This window comes from Ambystoma mexicanum, chromosome 9 (genome assembly GCF_040938575.1).
Source record: "Ambystoma mexicanum isolate Mex_15411 chromosome 9, UKY_AmexF1_1, whole genome shotgun sequence".
Taxonomy (NCBI): Eukaryota; Metazoa; Chordata; class Amphibia; order Caudata; family Ambystomatidae; genus Ambystoma; species Ambystoma mexicanum.
The window spans coordinates 453,612,768-453,630,037 of NC_090931.1; the positions used below are offsets into that span (position 1 = coordinate 453,612,768).

Consider the following 17,270-nt stretch of genomic DNA (forward strand, 5'->3'; position numbering starts at 1 on the left):
ATTTCATTAAGTTTGCAAATCAAACTTGTTCCCTGAGCCACAGTAGGACTTCATTCACATCTGCTCTTCCAATACATTTGAAAATATTAAGCTGTCATAAAATCACTAATGTCAAGATGTCATTAGTCAAATGCTGGAAATTGACAGAGGCATTAAAAAAGCCAAACCACATCACAATATATTCAAAATGCCCATACGCTGTGTTAAATGCAGTCTTCCATTTGTCCCTTACCTTGATCTGAACCAACTTGAGCCTAATTTTGAGAAAAATGTGGCTGTTCTAAGCTGTTCCATCAAGACTGAAATAAATGGTAACTGTTACCGATTCTGTAAGGGTATCGGGTAATATTATCCCCACCAATAATATCGCCATATATATGGTCATCGGGAACGGCCATAGGCAATATTAGTGGGGATCTTTTTTGGGGTAAATGGGAGCGGGGTTGCAGGGGTGTCCCCTGCAGATTCAGTGGGTTAATATTGTAGCAATAATTTGGCGCAATTCTTGTATGGCGATATTTTTGCGGGGATATTAACACATGGAACTTCCTGAATGGTTATCAGATGGCCTAAACCCATCCACCGTGGGCAAAACTAATTTAAGCCCACCCTGCCTGTGAAATAGAATGCCTAATAAAGTGTTTTCTTCGATTTTTCCTCTAGCTATTTCCTAAATTCAGCATCTTCCTTGGATTTTAAGGCAAAGATTTGTCCACCTGGAATTTGGGCATAGAAACCAAGTCAATGGGGCAGTCATACACTGAATGGTAGGATAACTGATCTTCCTTTTCTGAAAATGAGTCCCTAAAATCCTGATAATGTGGCATCTCACCAATCTTTTCTGTGGGCGATCACGTGACCCTATTATAGGATATCGTACGTCCCCCTTGTCAGCCCATAGTGTTCTTCACATTTGATAGACGAGAATGTTACTAGTTTAATCAATTCTGGGGTTGTTTCCATAACCAGGACAAAACCAAGATGGGGAGTCCGGGGATTAAATTGCATCCAATTGTATCTTCTCAATGCACCCTACCTGGGTTACCACTTAAGGGCTTGCCATTCACTGTTCTGATGACTCTGGACAGCTTTTCAATCTAGTGGAGAGCCCATTGCTCGTTTTATAATCCAGATGCAGGAGCCCGCTACCACTGCGATTGGTCCCACTATTAATGATATAAACACTTGCAATAAAATTGTTGCTTACCCTGAATGGCTTAATCTTTATAGCCCCAAACTCTACCCATTCCTCAGAGTCGGGGTCTAGCATTTCCATCTAGATATGGACATCTGCATCCATAACACCATGCATTTCAACACTATATGCCTTGACTCTCCCGTTATAATATCCCTCTGTTGATATTGGTGTATTTTTCTCATTTTTCCTATTTACATAGGTTCTGCACGGTCTTCTGTACTGCCTAAACCCACATCTCCCCAGGTTTGACCCATACACTTTAATATTTCCACCCACTAACCTTTTCCTTTTGCTTGTAATAACTGATCTACCTGAGGGATTATTATAATTAGGTCAGTTACAGTAGAGGGTTGGTTAACTACCAAAGCCAGCAGATATTTGAATTCTTCTTGAAGGCTAGCATAAAAGGGTGCAGGTGCAGCATTATTGGTCTCTGTTGCTGCCTGTCATTGTTAGCAATGTAAGGTACTAGTTACGTTGGTCATACCCTCCCAGGTGAGTAACTCTTAATGGGCTGTCTGTTCTGTTCCACCATCCCCTTAAACCAGGGAAGAAAGTCGTCAAAATGCTGTAAACTGGGATTGTGCTGAATAATCAATGCTGTATCCCGGGTCTATGTGTGTTCACCCAAAAAGAACAAGAGAAACTCTTTGTCTTCCCCTTTGGTGATGAATTGTTGGGTTTTGGCCATAAAATAGAACTGGCATTGTGCCAAAAAAATCAAAGTTCATGGAATTGCTCATGAACCTATATGGGGTAGCCACAATCATGTTTGCTAAGAAAACTGTGTAGAAAGTGTAGGATTACAACCTGATGCATCAGAGTCCCTTGGAGTTTGAGAGCTCCCGGTCATTTTTGCCTAATAGGGTTTTAATTGTATCGGTACAATCCCTTGTTCTGCCCTTGCTGTTCTAAGTTAACTCGATTTCCTGAATGGCCTCGGCCATTCCAAGAAGTAGATTAGCATTTGGATTTGTCAAAATGAAGCTTGGCAATCTGTCATGACCCAAGGATCACTCCAAGGGGTCTGCATCTCCACATGCTAATACTTCAATGCCCCTGTGGATATCCCTGTTAGACTAGGAACACATGTCTTCCAAAGCAGGGAGGCCCCCAGGGAGATGGGAACAAAAAAGGATCGTCAATGTCCAAGTTGTTTTCAGGATCTCTGAAATTAGAAATAGTTCATAACTTTGTTCTCGAACACAGAGAATTACTATAAACGGAAGTAAGGATCAATCTTCCTGAGGTGAGAGCTACTTATGATTCCCCTGTCATCCATTCCAATCCTGCTTGACCCTTGTAAATGGGTAGTGAGACTCGCATGCAAAGTGAGTCAAAGAAAACCGAAAATAAAACACTTTACTTCTTGGCAACATTTTGTTTTCCTTGTGGCTGCTACAAAATCCTGGCTTTTGGATCTTCATTCCCAAATTTCTGTTATGTCCTGGGGTCCTTGCACTTTCTCTCTGGGCTTGCGCCTCCTTTCCCTCCCCCGTGCTGCTTGCCTCTAGCTGGTTTTCACCTTCATCGCTACTTCTCGCTTGCTGGTCTGCCTCTCTTCACGTCCTGCTACAACACCTTTGCGCCACTTGCGCACCCATCTTGCCACTATTGCCCGGTTTACTCTGGTCTGTTCACTTGGCCGCTCTTGCCATTTAATTTTGCCGCCCATTAGCCTCGGTCTTCCTTTGATTTTCTGTCATCTTGAGTTTTTCCACTGCAGCCAGGAAGGTTCCCCCGCCGCCCCCCTCCCTGGAATCAATCTCTGCAAGCAAAGAATAGCCATAACCAACCTTTGGGTTGACACATTAGCTAGACTCTAGCCTTCTCCAATTGTTAAGGGTTAGGTAGTTTGAACAGAGAGTTTGGAATCTTCTTCCTAGCAAACAATAGACCACATCCTCAACTGCCACCCCTTCATCTCCATACAATGCAGGTCGGGGATGTCCCCCTCAGTCATAGCTTGGAAATGCTCTTGCTTGGACTAGGTCTGAAGCACCAGTACATGAGGTATAGGTTAAGACCATCTCCACGTGTAATTGTTCTCCCAGAATCCTAAGATGGGCAAAGGCCTTCTAGTGGTCCTCCCAGTCTCCATGAACGCACTCTTGAACATATCCAGAAACATTTCTTCTAGATAGACTTGGCTCCCACTGACTTCCAGAATCCAACAAGTTCCAGGTGGTCTTTCTGTTCTTCTCCATAATATCTCTCCTGGTTTCACCCTAAATAGACATGACCCAGCTATCTTCTATAAACTGGCCCTGGGGTGCATCTTCAGCCCACTTACTAGGAGCCATAACCAGTGGCCATCGGCTCCTCTGGTATAGAGGGGCAATGTCTGGTCACATGCCTCCCTTTTTCAGTTTAAAAGCATACTTGGGCTCTGTCCGTCGAGACAAGTGGGTGCTTCTTGGCTTCTATGGGTGTTTGAGATGAGGCGGCTTGAATGGAGGACTGCAATTGTTCTTATTCTGCAGACCTTCACCCAAATTCCTTCGTCTTGCCATCTGTTTCTTGCAGAGGGGTTCCGAAAAAGGTTTCTTATGGAGGACCTCTTGGCCTACAGGCTACTGTTGTGGGCTCTCTATAGGTTGGAGGGCTTCTGAACTGCCTTTTCCTCCTTTGGCTTTTGTTTACTGTCTGACTGGGCTTTAAGTATGTGAGTGCAGAATAAAGAAACTGCTCGAGGATAAGTTAATTGTGACCTGGCATCTTCTTTCACAACCATTTCTCCAGTTTGGCCCTGATCAGCTACATCATTTGCTTCCCTTTCTCAGTTAAGGAAACTCTGGTGTTATGCCCTAATTGCTCTAGGATAGTCTGTCAGTCTTTCATAGACTGTTTTTTTTTGTGCATGAAGTACTTGATAGGAAGTCTGAAATGGGTTGATGTTTGTTGCGTCCAGCAGGTCTTGGACAGCATGCTGAAGTTCTTCAAAAAAGCTTCTAGGTCTTATCCAGTTACACATTTTTCAGCAGGGATGTTCGAGGAGGAGATTGCATCTGTTCTAAGGTCACCAGTTGCACTTTTACCAGTTTACTCTGGATGTTCTGCTGGGTCCAGGTGCCTCTGCTTCACTGGACTGTCCAGAACCTGTGCTCCACTGGACTGGCCACAACCTCTAGGAGATGGATCCTCAAACGGGCCCCCGAGAGGCTGTCCTTGTTCTTCAAATTGTGGTCTGTGTAGAACAGTGCTGTGCTGTCTGCTCACTTGCTCCTGGGATTTGGCTAGCAGGCTCAGTCAAGCAAATTCTCTGTGGATTCTGTAGGTAATCAGATTGTGCTTTGTTGGCTACTTTTCCTTGTGGGGATAACTCTTTGCATAGACCCATAATCGTCCCTTACAGAGTTGGTCTTCTGTCTCCCAGGCTTTTTTTTAATCCGAGGTGGATTCGCCGGACCAGTTAAAAACTGGGGATCCCACTGAGGAAATGTAACAGTCCTATTGCTAGATCAGGAGACTGAGGCGGCTGCGGGATGATTCTGGTGTGCTGGGGAAGCTACTGTCTAGGCAATGTGAGGTTAACTCCCCTCCTCCCACCCCTCTCGTATAGGTCTGTGCCTCTTCTGCCACCATATATTACAAAGGCATTGTAAAAACACCACCAGACATGTGTACAAGGTTTAAGAAAGAAGGTCTTTAATGGGAATTCCTAGTAACTTGGGATGGGAATAAAATGCAAAGGAACTTCTCTTACAGGCTCATTGATGAACTACAACTAAGCCAATTATGTATCCCTATCAATTCTCCCCAATCAGTGTTTTGCTGACAAACCATGCTTCTTTTTTTGCAAGCATCTGTCTCCAGTCAGGATGGCATGTTATTAAAAACCACTTCAGGATTGCTCTCCTAGATAATCCATACCTCACATTTCAAGTTCTCATACAGCTTTAGAGAACCCTCTATAAACCTTCCCTCTGGCAGAGGGCTTCCTTGGGCCGCCTCATGGGACCTCAGCCTCCACCTGTTTTATGGAAAGTGTATCCAAGTACAAGACAAGTTCACAAATCACTTATTTCCCCTATTCCATACAGTAATGTCTCTGTCCCAGTATAGTCTTAGTCTCTCTGCAGTGTTGCAGTTCATCCAGAGACATTTCTGATGGTCTAGTTTCTTCTGGTAGGCCACTGGGCTGTTTCTGGAGTAACTTCACAGATTCTTCAGGCAGTGAAGTAGATATGGGATGCCTTCTAGTTGTGGGTTGGGGAGGAGAGGGGGTGTTCCAACTCCCCTCGCTCTCTCAGGGATCTAAACCTACCACCTAAGTTCATCCTACTTTTCTCTCTCCCTTGCTGAGCCGACTCACTCATGCCCCTAGGCCTGTCAACTGGGTCATGCCACTCGCACTTGATTGGATTGTCTAACGTGCTCAACACTCTGCTACGTGCACTCCCACTGCTTCAATACAATTGATAGGCTTGTGTTGTCTTAATCTCTGGCTGTCGCTGTGCATACACCTTCAAGGGACTCTGTCTGTCTGTCCTTGCTTCCTGCTAATATCCTCCTCCAACTACTGTCCATTTCTCCTTGTTCCTTCTGCCTTTCTAGATGATTTACCTCTCTCCAATTCCTCTTCCAACATCTTCGCCTTCCTCCTCTTCTCCTTAATGTTTACATCCTCCAGCCTTTACTGCACTTCCCTTCCTCATCGATGTTCACCTTCTCCAGCCTTTTGTGATCGCTCTTCCCTCCTGCTTCTTCACCTCCACTGTCGCATATTCCTGCTTCTCCAACTCCTTCTATACCTCTTCCTGTACATGTAAGCCCAACTACATCTCTACACTACTTGCTTCTCCATTACTCCAAGCACCCTCACCCATGCTTTTTCTCCTGGTCTATTCATATTGCATGACCAATGCCCTTCATCCAGGTTTATCTTAATGTGTGGCCTAGAAAGCACAATCTGTTCTCTCTGAGGATTGGCAGATAGCAGAGCAGGTAACTAGTTCAGGTGTTTGGCCTTAAATTGATTTGCCAGCTGGCATGGGTCTAGCCCACATGTGACTGGTTCGCAATCTTGGTTTCTGTATTCCTGTGCACGCGCGTAACTGCGCACATGTCAAGAACTGGGAGCAAAAATGGCAGGGTTTGCTTTGCTCCTCATTCATTTCAATGGGACATGTGCACCGAGCAGCTTTGGGGCTATTCTTCCTAAAGTTTTCCAAAGTCTGCAGGTGGATGATGTTGAAGGTCTGTATCACAAGGGTCCACGGGATTGGCACCCATCTTACTGTCCCTCTCAAAAGTGGCAGCTATGCTAATGGGATTATCCCTTGTTGGTCTGCAGCTGTGCTATGGGGGATACTATAGGATCTTCTCCATACTGCCTTTGGGCCCTCCATCACGTAGTAGGTGGTGGGGCCCAGCCCTCTTGGTCGACTGCATGGCACTCCCGGAGAGTTAGTCAGGTCACATCATTACACACCTCCCACTTCCGTATTTAAAGCAGTGTAAAGTGCTCCGTTGCTTCTCAAAGCTACGTCCACGCTCAACCATAATTTTAAAAGCACTGCTCTTCAAACATTTTTGGCCTCGGTCCCCCTGGGCACAATGTGGGAGGCCGGGGCCCCCAAAAATGGACATCAAGTCCAAATGGCTTTGAACTATCATGCGCTGTTAAAGTGGAGGGGCATCAATATTTTCCCCAGATATGCCATAGCGATCATAGCGAGGGAGCCCAACCAATCAAGGTAACATATCTATGATAGATGTACAGTAATAAAATACCCTGTCTGCCCCCTGGGCTTCATAACACCTCGGGAGAGCTGATATTGGCAGGTGGTTAGGGGGAACAACCCTCCCCCATTTGCCAATTCAGCTCCACAGACCAACACACACATTCCCACCGCAAGCACTCAATCATTCACACTAGCACCCATCATACACTCTCATAATACAAGCATTCACTAATCCATGCACATTTAAATATAAAATAACATAAACGTACATTCTGCCCCTGTCCTGAAGTTGCCTCCCCAGCAATCCAGCTCCTGCATCATGAACAGAAATCTGGTAGCAAGAGCTTTCTGGTTCCTGCACATGTGTGGAGGGGCCCGAGTGTGGGTGCAGTGTTTTCCATGGACAGTTCAGCCAGCCCAGGAGTACTCTCTCAGCTGGAAAAAAGCAGCTGAGGTAGCAAGGTAGTGAATTACCCATCCGTGTGATTCTTTCCGAACACGGGTCGAGGAAGGACCCACCTGTACCAAAGGCGTATGAGAAAAATCTATGCTTTGAATCCTGAGAATCAAAACCCTCCAGTAAATGAAGAACCAGTCGGAAACCAGGGCATGTGGGAAATGCCTATGCTGCGAATCCTGAGAATCGGAGCCGCTGGTCCAGTAAAGGCCAGTTAAAATGTCCCACACCTATGCATTGAATCCAGATCTATTATGATACCTAGTGAGAAAACCCTGAAGAGACGCACTGGCAAAAGATACCAGTACAAACTTTATCAAGGTTAGTTGAGGGGGGCTACACAAACTCGTAATAGTTGGCCTGCCAAGAAAGCCCACTTGGATTTCTAGTTTAACAGTATGCAGAAGGTCTACAGAGGGACTCCTCAAGTGGATGACCATGAGAAAGCTGTGGATCACAAGGGTGGGGGGGGACACTACCACGAAGTGGGAGAACCTTAGAATCCCTTTTGCAAAGTCCTGTGACTAAAGGGGAGCCAGTTGAGAAAGCCAACTTCCCTTTAAGTTCGAAAAAAAGGACACATGTGGGCAACTAGAGTAGCGTCCGGATGAGGACGAATCCTGACCTGCATGCCGTGGGGCCACAAAAACTCTGAAAGAGACGTGGAGGCAGGCCCAAGCCACGTACAAGTGAAGTACCCCAGGAGGAGGTAAATACCCAGCTGTGGTTTCCATGAGAGAACCTGGAAGGATGAGCAGATGAACACATAAGAGGATATAAAGAAGATCCAGACTGAGTCACCACAACAACCTTGTCTAAACAGTTTGTTTGCTGCAGTAGTATAGGGATGTACTTCTGAAGCAGGGTTGTTTAGACTATACTTTGCTTAAATAAAGAACATTCCGATAATCCTTAGCCAGGGTAGCTGAAACGCTAAGTGATTGTGAAGAATATACTTATGTTTTTCCACCATTTTTTGGATTCTGGTGTTCTTTACATTTGGTTGTCTTGGACAACATAAGGACGTTTTTGAGGCCTGGATGCATCACAGTATATGTAGTCCCCCTGATCCTCACATCTTTAACACCATACAATGTCTATTGTAGTGTACCCTGGGAGCCGTTGGGTGTTAATCCCAGCCCATCCTGTGTTGCTAAATAAAAGAACTGATAAACCAACTATGCTGGAATTGTACTCATGGTTTGCCCTACCACAGTTTCGTTATGCTCGGGACAGCTTTGGATACGGAGTTTGATGTAAAGATCCATTTCACGTTAATTGCTCAGTCTCGGTGTGAAAAAACCACTGAGTGGTTATGATTTCATAGAGCCAAAATCCTGCAATTGTGATATTGAGCCTGCTGTGACTTTGTACAGATGCATATTTTGTTTGTGCCTGTTCGAGTGCAATGTTCTGCATTATTTGTCACTAACGAGCAAAAACATTTGTTTGCATTACCAATCTTCCATCTTCTTTTCGTACAGTTAATTTGCTGGTTTTGGTCAAAATATTTTCTTGTCTTTCGGTAGAGACTCAACCATTTTGAAAAAATAACAAAGTTGCCTTTGTTGGTGTTTATGCTATGTTGTTCCGGTACAATATAAAATTAATCCCTAAAGTACCTTACCACAGACACCTATGGGTATTATGAATTAAAGGAACTACTGCAATGTTTGTTTTCCCTTGTGCTTGTTGTACTACCATGTTTCTGAGCATTGGATAGTATACTGCTAATTCTGTGAAACCAGAATTCTAAGACTGTGTTATGTGTTTCTTCTGGTTCTTCTAGCAAGTTGCTGACCCTGCAAACTGATTCTACACCTCTGCGAATGATCACTGTGCCATCCTGCCCAGATTACTACCTTGTAGCCGCTTGTGAAAATGGCTGCTTTGCCTGGGATATCAAACTGGATGCACAACAAGGAACAAGGTACACCGCATAGCAGTCAAATTAAATATTATTTCAGTGGCCCATTGTTCTCGCTCCTATTCAAAGTCCATATGTTCCATTTAGTCCAGATGATTTGAAGGCCCTGTCCCCAGTACCAGAGTTACTTTGACACCCAGATCTTGCTTAAATATCTACACATGGGCAACTGTTGCATCTGGAGTTTCCGGCTGCATAGGTGTGGTCCACTTTTGGGTGTGAGAAAGTTGATCTGCCTCTGACTGTAAAACGGAGGTCTTGCTACAAGGCCAAGAAGGCAACTGCGTGGCTCTTTTCCCTTTTCAGCTTCTCTTGCCAGCTTCCTACTACGCTTAGAAAGAAACTGAGGCATCTGGGTGAAACCTTTGAGAAAGGTGCATGTTTTGAGCCTCAGGGAAAACAGTGGCTACACTATACTGGAATAGTCTTGATTGCTTTGTGATGCTCTTTCCGCTCCTTGTGCTCAGGCTCATACTACGTTCTTTGTGCAATTTTTGGCTTGCCGACTTGCTTTGGCAGTTATTTAAAGCGCTACAGAAAAGGAACTCTCTCCAGCAGATGCATTTAAAAAAAATTGGGCTTTATTTGAAATGCACGGATACACCCATTGAGAGATTTCTTGGTTTGCCATTCATTTGAGCACATACCTGTATGTACTAATCACAGGCTAATGGGTTATGTTGAGTTTAGCAGAGCTGATTTATAAACTGTTATGTATGAACTTCATCTGGATAAGGACTAGTTATTCAGTATCAAAGTGGACAATTCCATAATATCTTGCTAGTCAAATACTCAATTTAATTTCTTCAGCCTTTGTGGAAATTTCGATGCAATTTATTTCACCAACGATTTGAAGCATGAAACTTCATCAAATGTTGATTTTCATATATAAAGTGGCATGAACTATGGCGTCTCAACTGCACGTCATTCTTTATGTAATATACACAGGAAAATTCTCCAAGGTTGTGCACAGATGTCCTTAACTGAGTGCCAACTTCTTCTCACCGCCTCTTCTAAAATTGAGCGAGGAAGTAGTGATTTTGGAAAGAGAAAACCGCTCCAGAAATTAAAATGGCGGCCACTGACCCCAATAGAGGACAGATTTTGCAAATAATTTATATTTGCATCCAAGCACTATTCAAATGTGTGTATATATGATTCATGGTTAGAAATCCTTTAATGTTAGGGTTGCAAAATATTACGAGCGCCAAGCCCAGTGTTGTTTATGTGCTTAGTGATTCAAGCATACCAGCCTTTCATCAAATACATATATTAAATATAAAGAGACAAGGTCATTCTTATGTTCCCAAGATGCTGATTTTATACAAAGCAGCAAAGAATCCTCAATGATGCTGTTTGTCCCCTTTGTCTTTCGTATAAGGGTATTTTAAAAGGGAACAATAGGAAATAAGTGTTATGGTTATTCCAGGATTTTAAACATGTGCTTTGCTTAGTAAGACAAGGGTAACGTTAAACTGGCTCTATTTTGAAATTTACAATGTGTATTCAATTGAAAAATTTGCTTTTTTAAATAGTTTCTTTTGGAAAATTCCCTTCCTCCTTGGAAAGGGTTGTGCTAACATTAAAACCAGTGATCTGTTTCTTCTATGAGTACCAAGGCAGTTTTTAATTTTGGCCACTTCTTCATTAAATGGTAATGTTGTTGAACCTGGCCACTTGGTACAGCACACACGTATCACATAAACACAACTGTAGACCACTTGTCTTTTGGTTCCTATCTGTGTCCCTTTCACCTCCCCTACCCCTTTATGGGCAAGTCACAGGGCAAAGTTCCTGTGGGACACAAGCAATGACAAAGTATGTCTCCAAATAGAAGGCTGCTACCCACCGCTCGAGATGTCACTGCTGCTCACTACTTTTAACTATTAAACCATCAAGCCACCTGTTTTTCCCTTGTTCATACGCGCATTGGCCAAGGTTGCTCCCTGCAACGGGGAGAAAGCAATGTGTTGGGTGTGGAGATGGGATGGTGTCTGAGGTCTGCTTTGTGCAGAAAGCACCCCGCCCCCATCCATGTGGAGCCCTCATTAGAACTGCCACTTCGGATTATTTCTCGAAGTGGCAATGTACCTGCATCTTCCCAAATAGACAAAAAAAATCGTGCATCAGCACATATTCAATTAATTAACACTTTAACTGCATCAATTGGGGTTGGACAAACAACTAAATTTGAAAAGAAAAGATTCTTAGCATTCAAAGTTGTGATCATTGCCAAAGTGATAACAATACATCCTGTGCCGTCGTCCTCCTCCACCACCACTCTTTTTTTAAAAACAACTCTTTATTTTTGGTATTTAACACACCATACAACTACACACCCACATTAGGATGGACATTAACTTACTTTGCGCCATCGTCTTAAACCCTCACGCCGCCCCCCCCCCCCCTCACCCACCCACCCCTGCTTCACCCGAGCAAAGTCTCTGTTGGTATTCGTTGCTCCCCTCCTGATCCTTGACTTGAGGAAAAGTTGGCCTGGACTGAGATTTCATCAAGGTGTGCCTCCTGACTCTGAAGTGCTAATTGAGGTGGCTTCTGCTTCACTCATTAGGAATGTTATCAGCAGGCCCCATATGTCAGGAGGGCGAGCGTGTAGGGGCAGAAGTTTTATAAAGTCTGATTCTACGTCCTGGTAGTAGAGTAAGTCTTTGCGCCAGGCTGCGTAAGAAGGAGGGGGGCCCCGGCCCCACGCCATGGCAACTGTCCTACGGGAAAGTGTCAGCAGAACCCCCGTCAACTTCCTGGATGGGACGGAAAGCAGCCTTGTCATGCCTAGCAAGGCTGCTGTATGTCTCGGGTGTATAGTTTCTCCAACAATCGCCGTCGTCGTTTCCAGCACTCTGTTCCAGAAAGGGGCTATTTCAGGGCACTCCCAGGACAGATGGACAAAGTTTGCGGATAGGGAACCGCATCTCTTGCACTCCGCCTGCACGTCAGGGTGATGTTTGTTGATCTTTTCGGGTGTGTGATAGGTTTGATGGAGGAAGTTGAAGTGGATGAGTTTGAGGCGTGAATTAAGTGAGATTTTCTGATTCTGATTCAGGATGTGGCCCCAATCCTCATCTGAAATGACTGTGCTTAGTGCTCTTTCCCATCTGGATTTTGCACAAGTGGTGGCGGTGGTCGTACTAGAGATTAATGCTTTGTATATTTGTGACAACAACCTGCCGTCACCTTGTGCTTGAATAACGTCATGCAGCAATTGCCAGGTAGGCGGTTGACACGGGAAGTCCGGCAGGAGGGTCTGTAATGTGTAACGAGTCCAGAAATAGAGGAACACGTCCAGTGAAGTGTTGCCCCCTTTCATTTTTGCTTGATCTGGGGTTAGGAAGCCTTCCTCTGTGAAGAGGTCTCCTAGAGTTTGTATGTGAAGCTGATCGACCCATTGGTGAAAGACTTTCTCTGAGGTTAGGGGGATTCCCGGAATAAACTTGACTGGCAAAAGAGGGGCGTACCATGTTTGCACCCCAAGCCTTTGGGCTAAGGTTTTCCAGACTTTGTACGTCGTGAGCATCACTTTCATCGTGAGGCAAGGAACAGGGATCTGGCCGAAGATCACTGCAGTCAGAAAATTGGGCGTTGCCAGGGCTCGTTCCACTTGTACATGAGGGCGGATTGTGAGAGTCGCATACCAATGGCTGAGGTATTGTGCCTGGGCAGCCCAGAAGTATTTCTCCAAGTCCGGGAGGGCAAGCCCCCCATTGGACACAGGAAGTGTCAATGTTGAGTGTGCCACTCTGGCTGGTTTGCCCGCCCAAAGAAGCTCAAGAACCAAGCTTTTCAGCCTTTTCAGAAAGGTTTGCGGTAGTAGCAGAGGAATATTGTTGAAGAGGTACAGTAGTTTAGGCAGGACCACCATCTTGACCAGGGAGGCCCTTCCCCAAAGCGTTAGTGGAAGCGTCTTCCAGTGTGAAACCTTGTCTTGGAGGGACTTGACCACTTCCTCCCGAGACAGCCTTATCCCCAGGTACCGGACCCTGGCAGTTTTCCATGTGAGATTGAATTAGTCTGCAAACTGCTTTGTGGCCCTGGTCAGTGGAAAGACAACGGATTTAGAATGATTAATCTTTAGCCCAGAGGCCGCTCTGAATTTGATGACTTCCCTCATGACTGGGTTCACGTTGACCTCGGGGTCGCGAATGAACAGAGCCGCATTGTCGGCAAATAGAGAGACGATGAGCCTGTGTGGGCCGATGATGAGTCCCCTCTGTTGTCTGAGTTCCCGAAGGTTGGAGGCGAGTGGCTCCATTACCAGGGCGAAGATTAAAGCTTGTCGCGTACCTCTTTGCAGATCTATTGAAGCTGATTTTGCGGTGCCGACAATGATGTTTGCTTGTGGCTTGGTGTACAGGAGAGAGACAAACTTGATGAAACGGGCACCCACTCCCATCCTGGTGAGAACCATGAACATAAACTGCCACTCCACCGAATCGAATGCTTTCTCGGCGTCTAGAAGGACTGCAATTGCCTGACTCATTGAGGGGTCTAGTGCCTCGATGATTCTGAACATTCTCTGGATGCCGAAGGTCGTATTGCGGCCTGGAATAAAGCCTGCTTGGTCCGCTAGTACAAGGGTGGGCATCAGGGGCATCAACCTTTTGGCTAGAACCTTGGCGAGTATTTTATTGTCGAGGTTAAGCAAAGAGATAGGGCGGTACGATGCACATTCTTCTGGTGGTTTGCCTGGTTTGTGCAGAAGGATGACATTGGCTTCACAGGAGGAGCGAGTGAGAGTCCCGACTTCCAGCGCCTCTTCGTACACCGCCGCCAGGAGAGGAGCCAGGGTGTCTGCAAATGCTTTATAAAATTCTCCCGTTAGGCCGTCTGGGCCCGGTGCCTTGGAAGAGGGTAGGGTCTTTATGGCTGCTTTAATCTCTTCCTGTGAGATCAGCTCATTCAGATGTTCACGCAGGTGTTCGACCCAGTAGAGCTCTGTGTCTTCTAGATATTCCAATGGGACGTTTGAATCTTTTGGGAGTTTCGCACTGAAGAGGTCTTGATAGAATAGCCTGAATTCCTCTGCAATCTTATCGTCGGTGTGGATCACCTCACCTTGCTTGGTTCGGATCCTTTCGATTTGGGACTGTTTGTTGTCGGCTCTGATTAGGTTCACCAGAAGGGCACCAGGTTTTTGGCCCTCGCCGTATTGACGGACTCGACTGGTGCGACTTAAAAATTTGACCTCTCGATCCGCGGCGGCATTGAATTTTTGCAGTTCCATTTTCAGAGCTGCCGCTGACTTTGGGTCGGCCGTGTTTGTGTTCTGGATCTCGAGAGATTTTAGTTTACCTTCGCTGGCTGTAAGCTCGCTCCTGATGAGCTTGAGGATGCCGTTTTCTTTGGCGTGGCAGACTCCTCTAATGAAACATTTTAAAGACTCCCAGATTGTGCCTGCTGAGGGGCAGAGCCAAGGTTGGCTTCAAGAAACACATCCATCTCCTCTCTTAATTCAGAGGCAAAGACATCATCACGTAGCGAGCCCGTTTTGAAGCGCCAGCGCTGTAGAGGCGGCGTAGGGTTGGATGGCTTGAGATTAAGAAAAAAGTGGTGAGTGGTCTGAGAGCGTTCTCGGATGGATACAACACCGGCCACATGTCAAGGGGCCATTTGCTGAGGTGAAGAGATAGTCGATCCGGGAGCTCGTGTTGTGGACCGCAGAGTTGAAAGTAAAATCCTGCAGCTCTCCATTAGAAATTCTCCATACATCCTGAAGATCAAACGCTTTGCAAATTTCCTTTATTTGGAGGCCAGCCTTAGAGGGCGGCAGCGGTGTGGCCTTTGATCTATCTCTCATAGGGTCTAAAACCGTGTTCATGTCTCCACCCCAAATTATTATTGCAGGGTCGTGAGTGGAGAGCTGTGTCAACACCCAGCCAAAATTGTCGGGACCGTCCACATTCGGCGCATAAGAATTAATGAAAGTCATTTTCTGACCTGCGATGATGCCGCACACCAATACTGCTCTTCCCTCGGTGTCCTTTGCCGTATGGAGTAGACTGAAACTGAGCCTCCTGTGTATGAGTATAGCGACTCCTCTCGAGTATGTAGAGTAGGATGAGGGATATCTATGGCATCCCCAACTCTTGGCCCACCGGTGATCTTTCCCAGGGCTGAGGTGTCTCTCTTGGATCAAGGCCACGTCCACTTCATGGCGTCTGAGGTAATGCAGAATTTTTCTGGTTTTTGCTGGGATGTTGCCGCCTCTTATATTCCACGTTAGGACATTGAATGGGGCGAGTACGTTTTTATGTAGGACCACATTACCATTCCGATGGACAGCGCTGGTTTGGCAATAAATGGTCTAGTGCCAGGGTCAATGCTCAGGGGTAGAGAGCCTGGTTGAGGCGACGGAACTGACGATGGGCAAGGAACAAGCAGGGAACAGGACGGTCGGGATCTGGCAGCGCTGAACATTCCCAATGCACTCTGAGGGCTCGATCTACGGGCAAACCCCAACAGGCCCGAAACGTTACTCTCCGAAGGGTGGGCAACCCCCAACTGGCCCACCGAGAGGTCCCTCATTAGCCAACAGCCAATACAAATGGCCCATGGAGATACCATGCCGAGGAATGAACCTCCACCTCAGCGGAAAAAACTCAACTAAAAATAGCTGTGCTAGGGGCGCTCGGGGCCTCCCAAGTGTCCCCACCCCGTCTTTCGCTTAGTGTGAATGTTCCAGCTTACTCTGATGCTGGCTAGTTTGAGTCGCCGCCCTGCATTACTCTTTATGGAGGATTCCTGGGGTTTCTAACTCTCTGCGGTCTGGGGCGCGCCTGGTTCTGATCTGGACATCCCAAATGGTCTAAGAATAGGTTTGCTCCAACCGGGGTTTGGAAGAACTGAATCTTCCCATTGTGCTAAACTCTAAGGCGTGCTGGATAGAGCATTGAGTACATCATTTGACTGTTTCGGAGTCTCTGCTTGACACTGGTAAACGTTTTCCGTTGTAACTGCACTTATGGGGAGAAGTCGGGGAAGAAGTGAATTTTGTCCCCCTCGTGGCGTAGCTCGCCTTTCTCTCTGGCTAGCCGGAATATGGAGTCCCGATCTCTGTAGTTCAACAGCCTCGCTATTATTGGTCTGGGTGGCGAGCCCGGAGCCGGTCTAGACATGGGAACTCGGTGAGCCCTCTCTATAATGAAAAGGTGGGACAGAGCCTCGCGTCCGAATAGGTTGATGCAAAGGTACTCGACAAAGTCCTCCATTTTCTCCTGCGTTTGATGTTCTCTCACTCCCACTATCCGTAGGTTATTCCTTCTTGAACGGCCTTCTAAGTCTTCACACTTGGCAATGGTTGTTTTAAGTTGTGATTCCAATAGGGAGACTTTGTTGGTTAGAATTGTTGAACTGTCATCGAGATTTGACACACTCTGCTCCATATCGTTCATGCGTTCAGCATGTGAGTCCATCCAATGTTGCAGGAGGTCGACTTTAGATGCAAGACCATCCATTTTATTGCTCAGATTGCCAATGCCAGCCTTCAAGTCAAGGAGGATTTCTTTGATTTCGGAGGAGTTGCCACTAGAATCATCTTGCTGCGGACAGACTAACATTGAAGCTAGGTCCTCCTGGAGGAGGGGTGCTCTGGGAGTCGAGCCACTTTCAAAGTTTAATTTCCTCTGGGACTTGTCAGTCTTCCCCATCGTGGCAGCGGAAGTGGGAATGACTGTTGTCGGCTGCTTATGTCCAGACTATAACTGGGGCACCTTCAGGGCCTTTCCCTGGACTGATCGCTGCTTGATGTGGATGGTGGTCTTGCGGCTTTGAGGGAAGAAGCGTCACAATCCAATACCCATGGGCAGTGGGGAAGGGTTCTGAGAACTTCAATGGGGGTGGACTACCCTTTCCGGTCCAGTTGGCTCTCCTGAACCAGGGTGATGTTGCCCACCTTAGTGCGGTGAGGCCCAAAGCGCCCTGCTAGCGTGGATGACGCAATGTTCAAGTCACAGTTGGAGCAGGTTCATGATGGACAACTTCTGG

At 46.2% G+C, this 17,270-nt stretch overlaps 1 protein-coding gene across 9 annotated transcripts in view; it reads left to right on the forward strand.

Moving 5' to 3' along the window:
- Nucleotides 1-17,270, forward strand: part of LRWD1 (leucine rich repeats and WD repeat domain containing 1) — a 730,516-nt gene that overhangs the window by 628,870 nt on the left and 84,376 nt on the right. For all 9 annotated transcript variants that reach the window (XM_069614964.1, XM_069614960.1, XM_069614967.1 and 6 more), the window contains one exon: nucleotides 9,132-9,272. In XM_069614964.1, coding sequence (XP_069471065.1) covers nucleotides 9,132-9,272 — 141 coding nt within the window. The remainder of the gene's footprint in view (nucleotides 1-9,131; nucleotides 9,273-17,270) is intronic.